We start from the raw sequence: 18,588 nt of genomic DNA, 5'->3' as shown, positions 1-18,588 counted from the left end.
GATAGGGACATCCAAATCGCTATTGCCTGCTTTTTGATGTAGTACACTTGCATCTTCTCTTACAAATTGTGAAACTACCCAAATGTATCCTCTAACATTGGGGAAATTTGTATTGGAATAGTTTGGTTCACTGTGAACAAAACATCACGAAAATATACTGTCCATATCCACAGCAAATTCTCTCCATGTGGTCGGAGTTACATTGACCTAATGTAAACCATAGCTGAGTTATGCCCCCTTATCTTTATATGTGCATGACCTCTCTGTCGACGTTTGACGTCATAGTAGAAAATCGATTTTTGACATTTATTGCGGGTCATTTTTTATTTTGTGAGTATGACGTTATACATTAGCACATACATCCATTTCATATACACTTATGTCATTAAAATATCAAGCTGTATTTTCTTCGCTCACACTTTCCGTACAGATGCCAAATTATATAATTCGTAGCAGAGTGCTTTTATTGGTGCACGATGAAAAACGGACAAATTTACTGTTTTTGAACACACAAAAGTTTTGGACAACTTTTAGCAGTGTCTATTTCTCAAACCTCTGAGGTAGCCGCAATTATATTTATACCAACTGATAGGAAATTAAATATTCTACATGTCTGTACAATTTCATAGCCGTACGCAGATCCAGGACCACGCGAGCGCAAATCTCGCACAACGTCCACTTTTCAAACTTTATGAAAATGTGCGCCTGAAAAAAAACTCGGCATCCAGGGGGTTAATCTCGATTTTGTACAGTTTGAAAAATGGCGACATTTACGATGAAGCCTATTTTGAAAGGCGATTTTCAGCACTTTAGCTTGGTCTGAGATGATAGTGGATGGTATCAATAAACTGGGAATTTTCCGCAGAATTCAAAACTGTGTAGTATTTATATATGCGTGGTATATTTAGAATTTTATTGGACTTCCAAGTGAGGTATGTAGAGGAAGGACATATATGTCCCTGTGGCATCCAGGGGGTTAAGCACAAACTACGGAGTCTGGTGGAAATCTGTGTATAGTGACACCATCACCCGACCCCAAGGAACAATTGACGGCAACACAATTCGACATGTCTTTGGTGACGTCGAGAAATCAACAAAATGACGAGCTTCCTACACATTTTCTTTACATTTAACTGGAAACCGTTCCTTCTATGACGTCACTGTAGGGCTCTGGCGACAGAGTTACGTAGCCTGTCTGCGGTTTCGTTTGCGGACGAGAGAGAAGCAGACGGCTTTTTAGCAACTTTAAGGCTTGGTATTAATTAACCACATGGGTTTTTTGTTGTTTTGTTGTTGTTGTTTTTTTAAAAAAAGGTGTTTCGTTTACGACTAACCAAAAGTCTTTCATATGCAGTGATAAAAAGGGTAACAAAACATTGAGTTTAGTGGCCCTTTAACATAGCCATTATCACCGGTGGGGTCGCTATAAAAGACGACGTTAAACCACCAATTTCGTTTGTTCGTCAATTTTGTAAGCCACACCCTTTGGGTTTCATTTTTCCTTGTTGGTAAGATTGCACCCGTTGGCCTGCAGTAGGTTGTTCAGAGCCGAGAACATGGTGTCTGTATCCAATTGTTGCTTCAGGAGTCTGCTGAGGTCTTGCCAATGTAGCTAGGAGATTTTATATTGGAGCTGGTTCTGGCCTAAGATGCTTGGTTGGTGGTTTGAGGATTGATACGATTGTCCTCTTGGCAAATTTGGGAGGACAATGGTTGAGATAGGATAATTCTTCTGCAACAATTTTGCACATAAGGATATTTTTCAATTACGCTCATAAATTTTGTGAAGTCACTGGTAGGTGGAGTCATGATATGAGGGAAATGACTTCTTTTGTGCTTTACATGTATTTTTTCGAGCGCGGGATGATGGGGTGTCCGTAAATTTATATGTTTCCTTATACTTCGAGATGGGCCTGTTAGCGTTAGTCTATGTCTCTTATATGTGGGTAGTTTCCTCACAACTGTTTGTAACCATTCGGCCATTCGGGCAATTCCTCACACCATTGCCGAGTTAATTACCTTGAAATTCAGTTAGAATACATATACTATGCCCCTCAGGTTCTTAGTATACATACACCCCTTGAATCAGAGCTTAGGGCCTCAGCGGTTATTCGTGCACTGTTCTGTGCCATGAGCCTTTCCTATGCGAGCTTCGCTGCTTACACTTCTTTCGACTAGTGTTTGTTTCGTTTGTTTTTAACTAGACCGAATCCATCTGTTCCGGTGAGGATTCGATAACTCACCCCACAACAGACTCCGCGAATGGGCGATCGCTGTCAGGAGCTTTGTATCGAGCTCGTCTTGGAGACCACTTTCTCAGCTACCAAACAAGGTTAAAATGGTGTTACAGAAAAAGAAGAAAAGTGTGACGACTAAGTAAGTTTTAACCAGTTATTCAGCGGTACTGTGATTTGGTTAGCTCACTAAATACAATGAATAGTTCGTGATGCCTTTCCAGCTGGTCGTATTCCAAACAAGATCGTAACTAAGGCTGACATACTGCATAGTACTTGGCGTGCATGTTCTGGTCGTTCTCGTCATGATCATGATGGGGGAGGGAAAATGATCAGCTAAAAGGTCTTACCCAAAAGTGAATGATTGATCGATATGATCATTCAGTGGTAACTTAACCAACTGTCAGTTAACTGGCTAAGATAAATAGCGTTCATTACATGAACGCTATGCCGCACCTCCTTTGTCGCACTTTCGCACACTCGTTACGACTATTGCGCACGAGAAACTTATATGAATGGCTTCTTTGTACTTACACCTACATGTGCGCCCTATTTTCGTTATCCAAATATTCCAAAATAAATATTTGCAAGCCATCAAACATCTCCAGTGATCACTCGCACATGAGCGGCGCCATTGTGAATCACGTGATGCGAAGGGATTCCCTCAGTAAAATAGTAACACACTGTTTCTTTACAACAAATTTTCATACATTCTTAAAAAATTAAAAGGATTGTGTGGAGACTTTCGTTTGCAAGTTAGAATGACTAACCTGCTCTTTTTCCCTTAGTCCAATCGTTTCCATAAAAATCAAGAAAAATAAGATTGCAAAAAATCTGCAAATAGCAAAAGGCACCACTTTAGACTCATGCTGAAAAGTAATAACCGGTTTTAGAGCTATGCTCCAGAAAACAAAATGATGACGGACAGACGCATGGAAAAAAAAAACATATGGGAGAAAACACCAGGTCATGTATGTTCATGGAAAATCCCCTAAACCTAAAAGGGTCAAGTTAGTAGACATATTCATGAAGACTCTGTTGCCATTGCGGGGATATTGATGACTGTGCCATAACTTCATGCAGGCAATATACAATGTAACATCAAAAACAAATGAAATCATAACTTTTGATTCCGAATAAACTCCATGTACAATTTCATATACTTATCGTTGTTCAAGTTCTCAATATAAGTCAATAAAATTTGCAAGTTGAAAAGCATACTTTTCTGAACTAATACTTCATTGATAATTTGGAAATCCTGATATTTATGCTGTCAAAAGGAAGAGGTACTGTCATATTTGCAAGTGGAATTTCTTCAACTGACCCCAAAATTAAAACCTTCTGTCCAGTGGTGTGTGAACAAGACTGAAATATGATATTTGGCATTGTGAAGTAATTTGAATGACCCTAACCATTTAACAATTAATTTCTAGTTGTATCCACTTTATGTTAGCATTTGTATATATTTGACTTTCTGAACTGAGACTTCAATGAACGATATAAGTGACTTAGGAAATAAAATCCTTTATCATCAATGATATATGAACAAGAGTTTAGATATGATATTTGCCTTTGTGTTGTAATTTGAATGATCCTTCCCCGTGTAACAATTGCTTCTTAGATGTATCCACTCGGTTTTGGTATTTTTTTAAGATTGAAACATAAGAAACACTGTTTTGCTACTTGTTTGCTAATATGGAAAAGAAGAAATGTGCAGCAAGGATTGAAGCCAGGTGCTTGAAATCTAACACAACATGGAAATATTAAAAGTGATATTCAAGGCAGTAGAAATGTGAATTGAGGAATGTTAAAGGTCACATGCAACCAAAAAATCAAACATAATTAAAACACATTTATCACTTATTCATGACATATAATATACACTGCTGCTGTTAAAAAAACAAATAAACACAATTATAAGCGTACAATCGCGATTCAAAAGTGCAATATTTTGTACTTGGGCTTACTTCCCCCGAAACGAAGCCCTCGGGAGACCGAACCCAGCCATACCGGGTGGATATGCACTCAAGTGAAACGACGGCTTCCGATTGGCTGTTTCATTTGCTGATATGCTAGGTTTCATTGTGTGTACAGAAAGATGATCTGTCTGATGGGCATTTTAGAAGTATACCCAGTCACCAGAAAGTAAAATTCTTGATGGATAACAACTTCTTTTAGTGTACTTGATCCGTCGTTTCAGTATGGATTCATATACTGTTGTCAAACAAAATCATATACACTAAAAGAAGTTGTTATCCATGAAGAATGTATATAGAGATGTTGGGTTTGGAAAATACATATTCTCTGAATTTGCGTTCGATCCAATAAAAAAATCATGTCAGTAGAGATAGTAAACTACTGCGCGGCTGGAATCTGTCATTCGTCCAAGTACAAAGCAGGACTTGAAACTGACAAGAGTTTGCACCAGTTTCCATCAGATCCAGTCATCCGAAAAAAATGGATGTATTTTGTTTGCAACCCACAGACATAAAAACATGTCATGTGTATCACACGTGCCTAATTACATAATGTGGCAGACACGGGACTCGGTTGCACGAGTAATAAATCAGCTTATTTTCTTTATGTCGTATAGTCTGATAGGTGTTAAGTTTAAATCGCACGTGGTCAATGATTGAAGCTGTGTATTGCATGTTGTCTTTAGCAGACAGGCAGGCAGACATATAGGTGTGAATAAACCAGACACTGAGCTTTCTCTGTGACAGAGACTGCTCACCACAATCAACATGTTTTTTTTTTACGTAACGAGCAGATTATTCACTTGTTTGTGTACACAACCAAGATTAGACTACTGCTCACGACCTCAGTATGCATACTGTTTCAAGCTCCGCGAATCTATTCACTGCGCATGCGTTATGGACGCAGCGCAGCACACCTGTTGAAACCAGTTTTCCCCCCAGCGCTGGGGGGAATTTAGTGAAACGTTTGAACTCCGATTTCGCGGGCTTTTTTTTCATCGCGTTTTTTTCAACTTTATAGATTGAATTGGCATTTTTTATGATTTGTTTCGGTAATTGCATACCAAAAGGTACCAGAATCTGCAAAGTTGTGTTTTACGTTGCATGTGACCTTTAAAGTTTTTTTATTATTTACTTTTTATGCATTAATGGAATTTAGAGATAATTAATTCATTAACTCATTAATTATTCAGTTCCTACATTCAATATGTCTTACCAGTAAAGACCTGTGAAGGTCCCGGGGTAGAATAGGCCTTCAGCAACCCATGTTTGCCATAAAAGGCGACTCAGCTTGTCGTAAGAGGCGAGTAACGGGATCGGGTGATCAGGCTCGCTGACTTGGTTGACACATGTCATCGGTTCCCAATTGCACAGATCGATGCTCATGTTGTTGATCACTGGATTGTCTGGTCCAGACTCGATTATTTACAGACCGCCGCCATATAGCTGTAATATTGCTGAGTGCGGCGTAAAACTAAAGTCATTCACTCACTCACTCTTACCAGTAAACTATGTTTTGTAGTCAGACTTTTGGGAGTAGTACAGAAACACCGCCCTGTCAATGAGGCAGCAATGATCCAATATAATGAATATTGTAGAAAGCATTGAAAACTCCAGAGCAATTCCTTTCAAAACAGTTGTTGAAAGGGCTAGGTGGTCAGTCAGTCTTGATTGGGAACAAAAGTCTCCACACAATCTTTTTAATTATCTGAAAATGTATGAAAATTTGTCATAAACAAGCACCGAGGTGTGGAACATGTCTTACTATTTTAGGGAGGGAATCCCTTCGTGTCACATGATTTAAAATGGCGCCGCTCATGCGAGTGATCGCCTGAGATGTTTGATGGCTTGCAAATATTTAGTTTGGAATATTTGGATAACGAAAATAGGGCGCACTTGTAGGTGTAAGTACAAAGAAGCCATGCATATAAGTTTCTCGTGCGCAATAGTCATAACGAGTGCACGAAAGTGCGACAAAGGCTTTTCACCATTGCGTCTTATGGATGTGCGGCATAGCGTTGATGTAGTGAACACAAAAAGATCAAAATGGCCACACAGAAAAGTCAAGATGGCCATACATTGTTTTATTATTTTTGTAGACTGTGTAAAAATGACAAAAGAAGCTATATCACACAACAAAATGGTGTTTATGATTGAGGTACTTTCCAAATAGACCAATCCAGTCTGTCAATCAAAGCTGGCGCATGTGTCGATTTTGGGCAATCAGGAGGCCGGGTGCGCATTGTGGATTTGTCAGACTTATTTCCGAGGTCAAACGAAGCCTCCGAAGCGATGAGCTTCTAACTATGCCGTTCTCATTATACGTTGCTGCAATTTGATGAGTACCTTCAACAAACCTTTTGGGTGAAGGCAAAAAAAAATGAGATTGATCAAGGAGTACGATAGGCCTCACGATCAGTCAATTGTCGGCACCGTCGTTCTGGAAACCTGGAATTCTGCTCGAAGTTGAGAATTTGCATGAATTTCCACACTTTCGCACATGTGCAAAACCATTACCAATTAGATGACAACAACTAGCAGTTTAAGGATTCGCAAGAGTCATAAACACGGATATTTTTTGTAGCTACAAAATTGTTTTTGCTTATCGTTTTAGTCAATACTGGGCATTGGTTTGGTTAGACAATAAAGCTGAAACGAGACGGGCGAGAAGGCCGTGACACAATGTAAACAAATCTGATAGCGATCTAATTTCGGTTAGGGACGACCAACATGGCAAAACTTGTTACATTAAAAAACAATGTGATAATATGGTTGCCTTCGATCTTAGATATTCTTAAATTTGTCCCACATTTTATGATGTCAAGTTTCAAAAGCACAATCTGAAGGCCTACTGTGCAGTACACTATCTGTTAATAGCGCAAAATATTTGAAGAGTAACATTTTTTATTCACAGGAACAGTGTAAGCAGATGTTTATCACGCAATATCCAAAATATGAGAAGCATTTTAAATGAGTGTCTATAAAATCAAGCCTTAAATATTTCAGAATTTCCATAAAGAGATGCGGATCGAGACGAAAACTATGAGAGAAGAAGAGTCTAGTGACTTTCTGGAATATTGGAGGGAATTAAACCAAATTGTATTTCTTAACTAAGAGAATATTATTTGTTTCTAGTTTTTGTTACAATATATTTTTTTAATGTAGGAGTGGTACATTGGTACACTTTAGGAATAATACAGTCAGTAAAACTGTCATTTTAATTACTTCGATGGACATGATAGCAAGATACCTTTTAAGAATCTTGCATCCTTTAGTAAGCGTAGAAAGGTAATAAAGTAAAGAGTAATGTAGTCAATTATAAGTATACCTAACTGAGTGACATATTCGATTCATGTGGTTTGAAAGCAGAATCAGGGATACTTAGACAAGACTACAGACATGTCATGGCAGAGCAGTAACTTGGCACTAGTTTCTTGGCTCCTTAGTAACTTAGTTTCTGCTTTAAGATGTTTGATTACTCATATCGTCACTCATATAAAAGTTACTTCAACATCCAGAGAGTTTGAAAAAAAGACAACAACAAATGCTACCTTTAGGCCACACCCTGGTCAGGCATTATTCAGTCTTGTAACAGAATAACTTACAAAATCACAGTTGACTATTCATGTATATTGAAACACACATTTAACACAGATTTGATGTGATTTAGAAATCACCAGCTTTTGAGGAGGTTACCAATGTTTTATGACTGCGCCAAAATGGTGTTTATCAAGATGGACAAATTGTTCAAGGTGTGTTGATGAATGGTTATTTAGAAAATTAGCTACATTTTAAATTGCCCTCTGGTTTGCAGGCACCCGTGGCGAGCCACCTCCTCGTGGTGGGTGCTGGGTAACGCCAAGAGCTCGCCGACATCCCCGTAGTGGACCCGGGAGGATATTTGGTCCACCAACCCGTTTGCCGTGGGTTGCAGCCCTGTGTCGGCGGAGGAGGGGATCCTGGTGGTTGAGAGCAATAGGAGCTTGCAACCGTGTACCTGTTGCTCAATACACCACTTCGGCCCTGACTTCGCCTAGACGGGTGGTCGAATAGGCCCGGTTCGACCAATCGGCTGGTCATGCCAAGCCCTGTGCATGGGGCATTATTATATTTATCAATGCACATATATCATTTGGAATCGTTGTAAATTTGGACTTGACTATATAATCTAAAACATTTTGAATTTGAAGTATGTTGTTCTGTAATTTGCCTAGAGTCCTATGCCAGAAGGCGGTGGCTCATGGGCCAATCTGGTAGAATTATTAATCTCTTAATTCTTCTGCTGGAGTATATCATCCGGGTATCCTTGGTGCTGCAAGCTGGAGGCCCGCTTGCTTTAGCATTGTCCTTGTGATACTCTATGGTGGGTGGGGAGCTCGGATGATGAATCATATGACACCAATCATGGCTTATGAAATACCCCCCAAAAAAACCAAACGTCCACTTGAAATTGATCCCGTTGATACTTCTCATAGACCGTCTCTATCGATTGAGTATTGGCCACGTTTCCTCATTATTGAGACTCCGGACAAGACACCATTGAAGTTGAACCCTTTCGCAGTATCTAAGGGCATTCAAGGTATTGCTGGGGATGTCAAGAACATTAGACACTTGCGTTCGGGTGCATTACTAATAGAGTGTGGCAAGAAACAGCAGACAACCAATCTGATGAACATTGAATCTTTTGTGGGCATTCCGGTCACGGTCTCTGCTCACAAGACCTTGAACACAAGTAAAGGTATCGTCAGAGATCGTGATCGGTTGTTTGCTGACATGTCCGAGCTTGATATAGCATGCGAAATGAAGGATCAAGGTGTGCTGTATGTGAAGCGCTTTTCCACCCGAAAAAACAATGAAACAATCCAAACAAATACCTATTTGTTTTCTTTTTCATTGCCAAATGCTCCCAAATCAGTAAAGGCGGGTTACTGCAATATCCAAGTTGAAACCTACATCCCCAACCCGCTCAGGTGTTTTAAATGTCAGAAATATGGACACGGTGTATCTACCTGCACATTGTCTGTTGTGTGTGCTCACTGTGGTGAGAAGACACACACAACAGAAGATTGTGACAGTGACTTTAAAAAATGCACTAACTGCTCTGGCGACCATTCATCTTCGTCAAAACAGTGTCCAATATGGAAAGAGCAAATGGCGATTAACAAAATAAAGTTCACCCAAAATATCTCTTTTTCTGAGGCAAAGAAACTGGTGAAGAGATCTGACCTTCTAGAAAGTTATGCTACAGTAGCAAAATCATCATCTGAATCCAACTCTAAAATAACAAAATCATCCACAGGATGCCAAACTACCTTGACTTGGGTCAGTTCCGACTCCCCACAGGTTTTATACCCTGCTATATCATCCCAGACTGAGGAATCACTTCCTACTACATCAAAGTCCTCTGATCATAAGTCATCTTCACAGTCACGCTCTGAGTCTCATTCAACAGCTGATAGACAACAAATTGTTAAAACTAAACCCAAACCTAAGTCTGATGCTTCAAAGCAACAAAGTGGCAGAGCTCCTAAGGGGTCACAAAATAAAATTCAATTGTTTAATAAATATGGGTCTCTTGAAGATATGGACGTTTCTGAAAACGTCCATTCTAGGGCACATAGCTTGTCGCCCTCCAAAAGAGTGCGGGGTAGATCCCCAAAAAATCCCCCCAAAAGATAGTTTATTCCAACAATATTGTACAATGGAACTGCAGAGGTTTGAGGACTAATTTACATGAATTACAGCTATTAGTCCAAGATTTCACACCTTCAGCGTTATGTCTCCAAGAGACATATTTAAAACAAACAGATGCATTTGACCTTCGCCATTTTAATGCATATCATTCTTTTTCACCTCCGGGTGATAGAGCCACTGGCGGGTCATCCGTTCTAGTCAGACAAAACGTTATTCAAAGCCCTGTATCACTTAATACTAATATGCAGGCTGTTGCTGTGAGAATTACTTTACATGTAGCGTTTACGCTATGCTCGCTGTATATTTCGCCGTCTTCGACGTTTGCCAAAACTGATCTGCAAGCTCTCTATGACCAACTCCCGAAGCCCTGTATTATAATGGGAGATTTAAATGGGCACAACCCTCTCTGGGGTAGTGTAAATATAAACGCTAAAGGTAAGTTGTTGGAGGACTTCTGTTCTGACAACGATTTATGTATTTATAATGATGGTTCCAATACGTATTTACACCCTGGGACAGGGACCTATTCTGCTCTTGACCTGTCACTCACAAATTCAGAACTACTTAATGAATTCGAATGGTCAGTCCATGATGACCTCTGTGGAAGTGACCATTTTCCTACTATATTAAAAGCTGTAACTCCATCCGATGTTCCTCCATCATCAAGACGGAATTTTAAAGAGGCTAACTGGACTTTATATGAAACACTGTGTGCTGAAAAGCTTAAACCTGAACGTTTTACTGACGTTCCTGATGCTATTCAATGTTTTTCTGATGAATTGAACTCCATAGCTGATGAGTGTATACCAAAGTCCTCTGCAGTTCCACACATAAGAAAACCATGGTTCAACGATGAATGCAAACAAGCTAGGAAGGCAAGGAAAAAAGCAGAACATTATTTCCGTCGCCATCCTATGGTGCATAATTTGAATAAATTTAAAATTTTAAATGCTAAAGCACGGCGTACTTTTAAACAGAACAAACGCCAATCTTGGCAAAATTATGTATCTAAAATAAATTCTCGGACACCCATGTCCAAGGTATGGAATATGGTCCAGAAAATTAAAGGTAAAGGTACTAAATCTACTGTCAATCATCTTAAACATGGAGATCAAGTACTTACCGATAAATCAGATATCGCAAATAAACTGGGTGAAACCCTTGCTAAACACTCTTCCTCTTCTAATTATTTACCTAAATTCCAGCAGTATCAAAAACAACAAGAAAAGAAAACTATTAATTTCAACTCAGATAATGGGGAAGATTATAATGAAACTTTTTCTATTCATGAGCTCCATACTGCTCTTGATCAAGCTCATGATACTGCTACAGGAGCTGATAACATACATTATCAACTCCTGAAGCACTTACCAGAATCCTGCCTAGAAACTCTCCTAAATATTTTTGATGATATTTGGACATCGGGTAACTTTCCTTCATCATGGCGTGACGCCATAGTAGTACCCATACCTAAACCTGGACGTGATCATACCGATCCATCCAATTATCGTCCGATTTCGTTAACTAGCTGTGTTTGCAAGACCATGGAACGCATGATAAATAATCGACTTGTTTGGTACTTGGAAACAAATAACCTTATAACTGATATACAGTGTGGTTTCCGTAAAAACAGAAGTACTGTCGATCACTTAGTGCGACTGGAATCATTTGTTAAAAATGCACTGATTAATAATCAACATGCTGTGTCTATCTTTTTTGATCTTGAGAAGGCATATGACACAACCTGGAAATATGGTATTTTAAGAGATTTACATGACTTCGGCTTGCGAGGTCGTTTGCCTCAATTTATTGCCAACTTTTTAAATAACAGACAGTTTCAAGTTGGAGTGGGTTCTACCCTGTCTGATCATTACAATCAGGATCAGGGTGTTCCACAAGGCAGTATTCTGTCTGTCACACTTTTTAGCATCAAGATAAATAGTTTATCAAAAGTTTTAAACGATTCAATTGATGGATCGTTATTTGTGGATGATTTTAATATTTCTTGTCGTGGGAAAAATATGCATACCATTGAACGGCAACTGCAGCTTTGTTTAAACAAAATAAATAAATGGTGTCTTGAAAACGGCTTCAAATTTTCTAAATCGAAAACTAACTGCATACATTTTTGTCGTAGATATAAACCCCATAAAGATCCTGAACTGTCTCTAGATGGGACGCCCATTAAAGTTGTGAAGGAAGCCAAGTTCTTGGGTCTAATCTTTGATTCACATTTAACTTTTTTACCACATATTAAATCACTTAAAACTAAATGCCTGAAAGCACTTGACTTGCTGAAAGTTGTTTCAAATTCAAAATGGGGAGGGGATCAAGCTACCCTTCTCCATCTCTATCGATCACTAGTTCGTTCTAAACTTGATTATGGCTCAATCGTTTACGGGGGAGCCTGCAAAAGCAATCTTAAACTTCTTGATCCTGTCCATCATCAAGGTCTGAGACTTTGTCTTGGATCTTTACCTATTGACAGTCTCTATGTTGAAGCTGATGAACCTTCTCTTGAGCAGCGCCGTATAAAGTTAGCTTTACAATACATTACTAAATTATACTCTAATCATTCTAACCCTGCATATAACTGTGTTTTCAATCCCCTTTATGAGGATTTATACAACAAAAAGTCTTCTCTTGTCCCGCCTCTGGGACATAGAATTACACCTTTTCTTTCTGCTGCTGGGATTCAGCTGGAAAACATAGCTCCCTCCCGTCTTCTTTCTTCTACTCCCTGGCAGTTGGTCAGGCCTCAAGTAGACCTAACATTGACCACATTTAAAAAATCAGAGACTAATGAATTACAATATAAGCAAAAATATAATCAATTAAAACATAAATATAGCAATTATAAATCCTTATTTACAGATGGGTCCAAGGATGGTGGCGCTGTGGCTTGTGCCACTGTCATTGGATCCAGAACAATATCTTCTAGATTACCAGTTAGTAGTTCTATTTTTACAGCTGAAGCTAACGCCATATTAACAGCTCTCAAATATATTCAAAGGCACCCTAAACGTAAACAATATATAATCTATTCAGACTCTCTTTCTTGTCTCCAGGCGATTAAAAATTTATCATGTAAACATCCACTTTTAATTGACATTATTGAATTGTATAATAATCTTGCTACTGGCCAATACGACATCGTCTTCTGTTGGTTACCCAGCCATGTAGGCATTTCAGGGAACACAATGGCCGATCTTGCTGCCAAGGCAGCACTCAACAAATCTGTGACACCGCTTCTTATTCCCTACAGTGATTACAAAGCCACCATTAGATCTTACATCCGTGATCTGATGCAAAAGAAGTGGGACACCCAAGTGGGTATAAATAAATTACATGAGATAAAACCTTACATTGGTTATACCCACTTGGGTTGTCAATCCAGATTTGAAGAGGTCATACTACGACAATGTCGTGTTGGCCACACTAGATATACTCATGCATACCTGTTGAAAGGTGAGGATCCTCGATTTTGCATCCCTTGTGATGAGAGAGTCACGGTCAAGCATATTCTGCTTGACTGTGTTGAATTCTCCATCACAAGGGATAAATATTTTACAGTTAAAACAATGAAGGATCTTTTTACCAACGTTAATTCTCATTTTATTATAGGTTTTTTAAAAGAAATTGATTTTTTGGGTGAATTTTGAATAGTATGTTTCTGTAAATAGATGTATTTTAATGATTGGTAGTTTGAATTAGTAACTTGAATTGTTGGTGGCTGTACCCTCAAAGGGGGTTGAAGTATTGTAAAATTATTGTCCTCCTGAGAGGGTACGTAAGTCCACAAACATTCACAGTAAATTTAAGTCTGCCAGGTTTTTAATCGTAGTATTCATGTTGTTTTAATTTTGGCTAACCTTTTGTACAATCGCCAGCAGCAGAGGGGATGATGTAAATCCAACTAGGGTCCATGCAGGTAGCAAAGGTACTGTAAGTCCCCATGGTCCCTAGTGTGGAGATCTACCTTCAGTTGTTGGCGATCTATAGTCTGTTTTTATTATGTATTGTCTAAATAGTGCTATTAGTTTTAACTTTCCATACTAGTTTTACTTAAAACTGTGATATGCTAGTTGTTTTACTGTCCTCCGTTGACAGATTTTTCCATATGCATATATTTAATTTAAATGTTCTCGTCACGATATGGCTGAGATATTGCCGATGTGACGTTAAACATTAACTCACTCACTCACTCTGGTTTGCAGGATGTGAATGCTTTAGGGCGTTTTCCTAAAGGTTTGTTATGACTTTTACCCCTTTTTCAAACAACTTTAATATGTTTTGATGACATTAGTAAGTATTCCAGAAAAGGAAATAGATCAGATTTCATGTTATGTCCTCTAGGGATATGGTCTCAGATATAATAAAACAAAGATTACTAGCGTCATTGTTGAAGAAGCAATGATGTACATATGTACTTTTATTATTATTATTTATTTTTATGTACATATGCAATTTTTTTGACAAAATGCTTTGAATTTTGGAGATATCCTTTGCACCTTATGTCCATTAGTAATTATCTCTGAAGAAACCTAGTTAACTGTTTTGGTAACTGTGGATCCTCTGTTCAGGGATTTTATTGTTTCTGAAAGATGGGTCAGTGTACAGGTGCAGAGTGTATCTTGGATCTTCAGTGTTATGGTGGTGTTATGTACCTGAACATAAACGCTAGCAGTTCATGAAGTCCAGTATTGTGAAAGTTTGTAAATTAGGATTCCACAACAAAGTACACACAGACAAATAAATTGAATAGGATGATTAAAAAAATATATTTCCATATATTAAGTGTCATTTTAGGATGGTGTACATATTTGAAGAGGGAAATTTTATTGAGATTTACTGAAGATTAGCTGCTGAATATTTGCTTCTGAGTATGTTTCTACTAGTATGGAAATATTTTTCTGGTTTGTTACTCAAAGGTATAAACCCATGATTTCACATGAGTGATTGAACTAAATTTGTACATCGGATAAGAGATCGAACTGAAGGCTCCTCGCGCAGTGTTGACAATCTATTTATAGATTCCGAAATGATCTGCAACTTGAACATGTGGTTGTGATCCCGGTTATCATAGAATTATGATGGGAGTCTAGAGGTGAAAAAACAAATAACATACTTCAGTTTCACTTCCCTGCTAGTGTCTTAGACAGATGTGAAATGCCAGACAGATTAATTATTTCGACAAAAAATATGCTTCCAACACGCAGCCGCTGGCGGAGACGATTTTTCATCTGTCATATAACTCATTTTCACTCGCTAATTACTGTCTGTCAAATAAGATATATTGAAAATAAAATACGTAAACCTTTCCCCTCTAAATATTCACAAACGACGGATACCAAAGTACCACAAAGAGAATTCATCAACACAGTTCTCAATATACGTACGTTTCGCCGGAGGTGACGCCATTGTCCGAGATTGTCCCCCCAACATCAAAAAACTAAGTGGGCGGGGCTTATCGGCCCGGGCTGGATCAGTCTATTGATACTTTGAGACTGAGGTGGATGAGAAGTTCAGCCTTCTCGAGACTGGCATTGAAAGTAAACAAGCTTAGAAACACAGTTAGTGTGTTTGTTGTGAATAAGAACTAGCTGATGTGACAGACTCACAGAATGAGCAGAATGAGAAACCTCTACTGATGGAGTCTAGTGGATAAACCTATGTCCAAATGGTACTCTAGCAATGTTTTCTTATCTACCATTTCTAGATGTTTTGACTTGGAAGATTTGTGGCCATTTTGACATGTGGCCATTTTGTGTAGAACCCTGCTAGAATGCAGTTTACCGAGCACGCTACCCGGGGACTGCTGAGCGCTTGCTAATTAGCGCACTACACCGAGTAAGCTCTTTAGTGAATTGTCTCACTGTACCGCACTGCTGTATCCTTATCCCACGGGTAACCCCCTTCTAGATCCTTTGCCCATGCCACTCCTCACAACGCCCCCTAGAAAAAACTAAGCTCGGTGTTCATATGACACGCGTCATTTTCAATGCAGCCAGTATGATCACATCATACCTGTTGTTCTTCAGTCATGAATTTCATTAAGAGAGAACCGCGATGTTCTCATTTACAGTCGTGACAAATGTTTTCAGTTTCAAGTAAATAATAACTCTCGTTGGTATTTCTGAATGAACCATACGGAAGAGTATTAGGGTCACGGTGAAAAATCTTTTTGTTGTCACTGACTCCTACGTAGGACTTACTATCTCCTACATAGGACATACTGTCTGCCATGTAGTACTTAATATATCCTTTTAAAGGTTCGGATTATGATGTGTGCTTATTAAATTGAGAAATGTTTGATTATGCAGGATGTTAGATAGTAGAAACGCACGTCAGTGCATATTTATGACACTAACGCAATGTTACTACACAGTGTTATTGTGTGTGTGTGTGTTACGTTTGGATGACGTGGACCTTGACCTAATTGCAGTTATGGGTATTCTCTCTCTCACTCTCTCACACACAGATACACACACAGATACACACACGCACTCACACACGCACGCTCACAGAGGAGGGGGAAAAGTTTCTGATATGAAATTCTTGTTATGACACGTCCTTCCAAAATTTTGCTTGTCTTCATATGCTTATCCTCAGTACTTTTCGTTACACTCCAACACTGAGTCTAACAAAACCTTATGGGAGGTCGCATCAGGTAACCTTTGAGATTGACCAATCAGAACACAGCTTACCAAATCGTGAAAGTGCATGTTCGCACATCCCTTACAAACTTTTTATCTCGAAAAGGTTCGTACCCGAATGATTCCGAATGCTATTTAGCTTCCGGGTGATGCACATGGCGTAAGTATAACCATGACAACGGTGAGTAAACAGTTGCTGAAAATGGTGTTTTTGACATTATTCAACCATGTCAACAGAAACCCCAAAACATATATACTGCAGGTAAAATAACAGTGTTATGTGCAGAGTTTTGTTTGTGGTGAGATCTGTGTCAGTGACCTGAATATTTTGAAAGTCCCTCTGATCCCTAAATAGTAGCCGTTGTCTGATTGGTTAAGTCTGTTTAACCGTCTTGCATTTGATTGGACTGTCATTGATTGCTCAAAGTTTACCTGACGCGACCTACTAGGTTTTGTTAGACTCAGTGGTGTAGTGTAACGAAATACACTGAGACGAAGTTTACTTAGACTGATATGCATACAAGGTTACAAGGAAGATGAATTTCTCCACCATCTTCAGGGAAACCTTATGCAGATTAATTGCATGAGGATGATTGATCAAATTGCTGAAAAGCATGTGCAGATATCGTGCATGTGAACTGCTGTGATTTGGTGTAAAGTTTTGATAAGAATTTTCCATTTTTCACCAAGTTTAATCATTTGTTGAACACATGGCAATAATCTTGTTAACATTACAAATTTGTTTTATTATACTGTTCATGTGTAAACAGTACCTTTAAACAGTATGGAATATTTTGCATAATCTAGATGAAACATATGATAGTAGACTCCAATGGTAAATATAACACATAACTGTAGACTGTAAACGTAAATGAAACACATGGCTGTAAACTCTGAAACAGTTACTGAAACGGTCAAAAAGGAAATGGTTTCCGTGTCTGGTGGAACTAAGTTGACCATTTTAGATTAATACATTAACATATATCAAGCATCTCTAACAGGAGATACTAAGTTCTACGTAGGTGATAATAAGTCCTACGTAGGAGATGAGACTAAAAAAAAAATTCACCTAATATGCTTCCATAGAACCATGCCTGTTTTTCGGTGGGCACAATTTGGAAATATATGAGACAATTACTATAATATATTTGAGGAAACCTCAATTCCGATGGCCAAGCTTGTGAGCTTGTGTTGCTTCGTCTGCTTGAAAAATAAGAGTGCCCTCTGGGAAAAACTAACTGTTTGGCGTAATGTCCCTTGCAAAAAAATATCCGTGATGATACCCAATATTGGGCCAATGTCGGGCCAACATATGAAATCTGATTGTGATTTTGCCAACCATTGCCAATGTTAGGCCAACGTGGGAATGCCATCTGGGGAGTTTTTTAACAAGCAATATTTGAAGACATTTTATTATGTGAATAACATTTTAAAGGTTACATGAAACGTAAAACATACTTTGCAGATCCTGATACCTTTCAGTATGCACTCATAAAAAATGCTAGTTCAACCTATAAAGTTGAAAAAAAACCCGCAATGATAAAAAAGCCAGCGAAAACGATTCACTAAATTTTCCCCAGGGCAGGGGGAAAAGTGGTTTTAAAAGCTGTGATGCGCTGTGCCCATAACGCATGTGCAGAGAAGAGGTTTGCGGTGCTTGAAACAGTATGATTGCCTGGAGTATGAGGTCGTGCGCAGTAGTCTAATCTTGGTTGTGTACACAAACAAGTAAATAATCTACTTGTTACATAAAAACATTTTGTTGATTGTGGTAAGCAGCCTCTGTCACAGAGAAAGATCAATGTCTGGTTTATTGACACCTAAATGTCTGCCTGTCTGCTAAAGACAATACGCAATACACAGCTTCAATCATTGATCACATGCAATTTGAACTTTATACGCCATAAACAAAATAATTTGGTTTAAGACTCATGCACCCGAGTCCTGTCTCTGCCACATTATGTAATTAGGCAGGTGTGATACTTGTACACATGACATGTTTTCATGTCTGATTGGTCAAATTGCACA

At 38.7% G+C, this 18,588-nt stretch overlaps 1 protein-coding gene across 2 annotated transcripts in view; it reads left to right on the top strand.

The window, feature by feature from the left end:
- Positions 1-2,262: 2,262 nt before the first annotated feature.
- LOC137257620 (microtubule-actin cross-linking factor 1, isoforms 6/7-like) overlaps positions 2,263-18,588 on the top strand; it is a 229,169-nt gene continuing 212,843 nt past the window's right edge. For both annotated transcript variants that reach the window (XM_067794946.1, XM_067794945.1), the window contains exon 1: positions 2,263-2,376. In XM_067794946.1, coding sequence (XP_067651047.1) covers positions 2,339-2,376 — 38 coding nt within the window. In that variant the 5' untranslated portion in view covers positions 2,263-2,338. The remainder of the gene's footprint in view (positions 2,377-18,588) is intronic.

This window comes from Haliotis asinina, chromosome 12, assembly GCF_037392515.1.
Source record: "Haliotis asinina isolate JCU_RB_2024 chromosome 12, JCU_Hal_asi_v2, whole genome shotgun sequence".
Lineage (NCBI taxonomy): Eukaryota > Metazoa > Mollusca > Gastropoda > Lepetellida > Haliotidae > Haliotis > Haliotis asinina.
The sequence above is the reverse complement of the archived record's forward strand: the minus strand, read 5'-3'. Positions and strand labels throughout refer to the sequence as shown.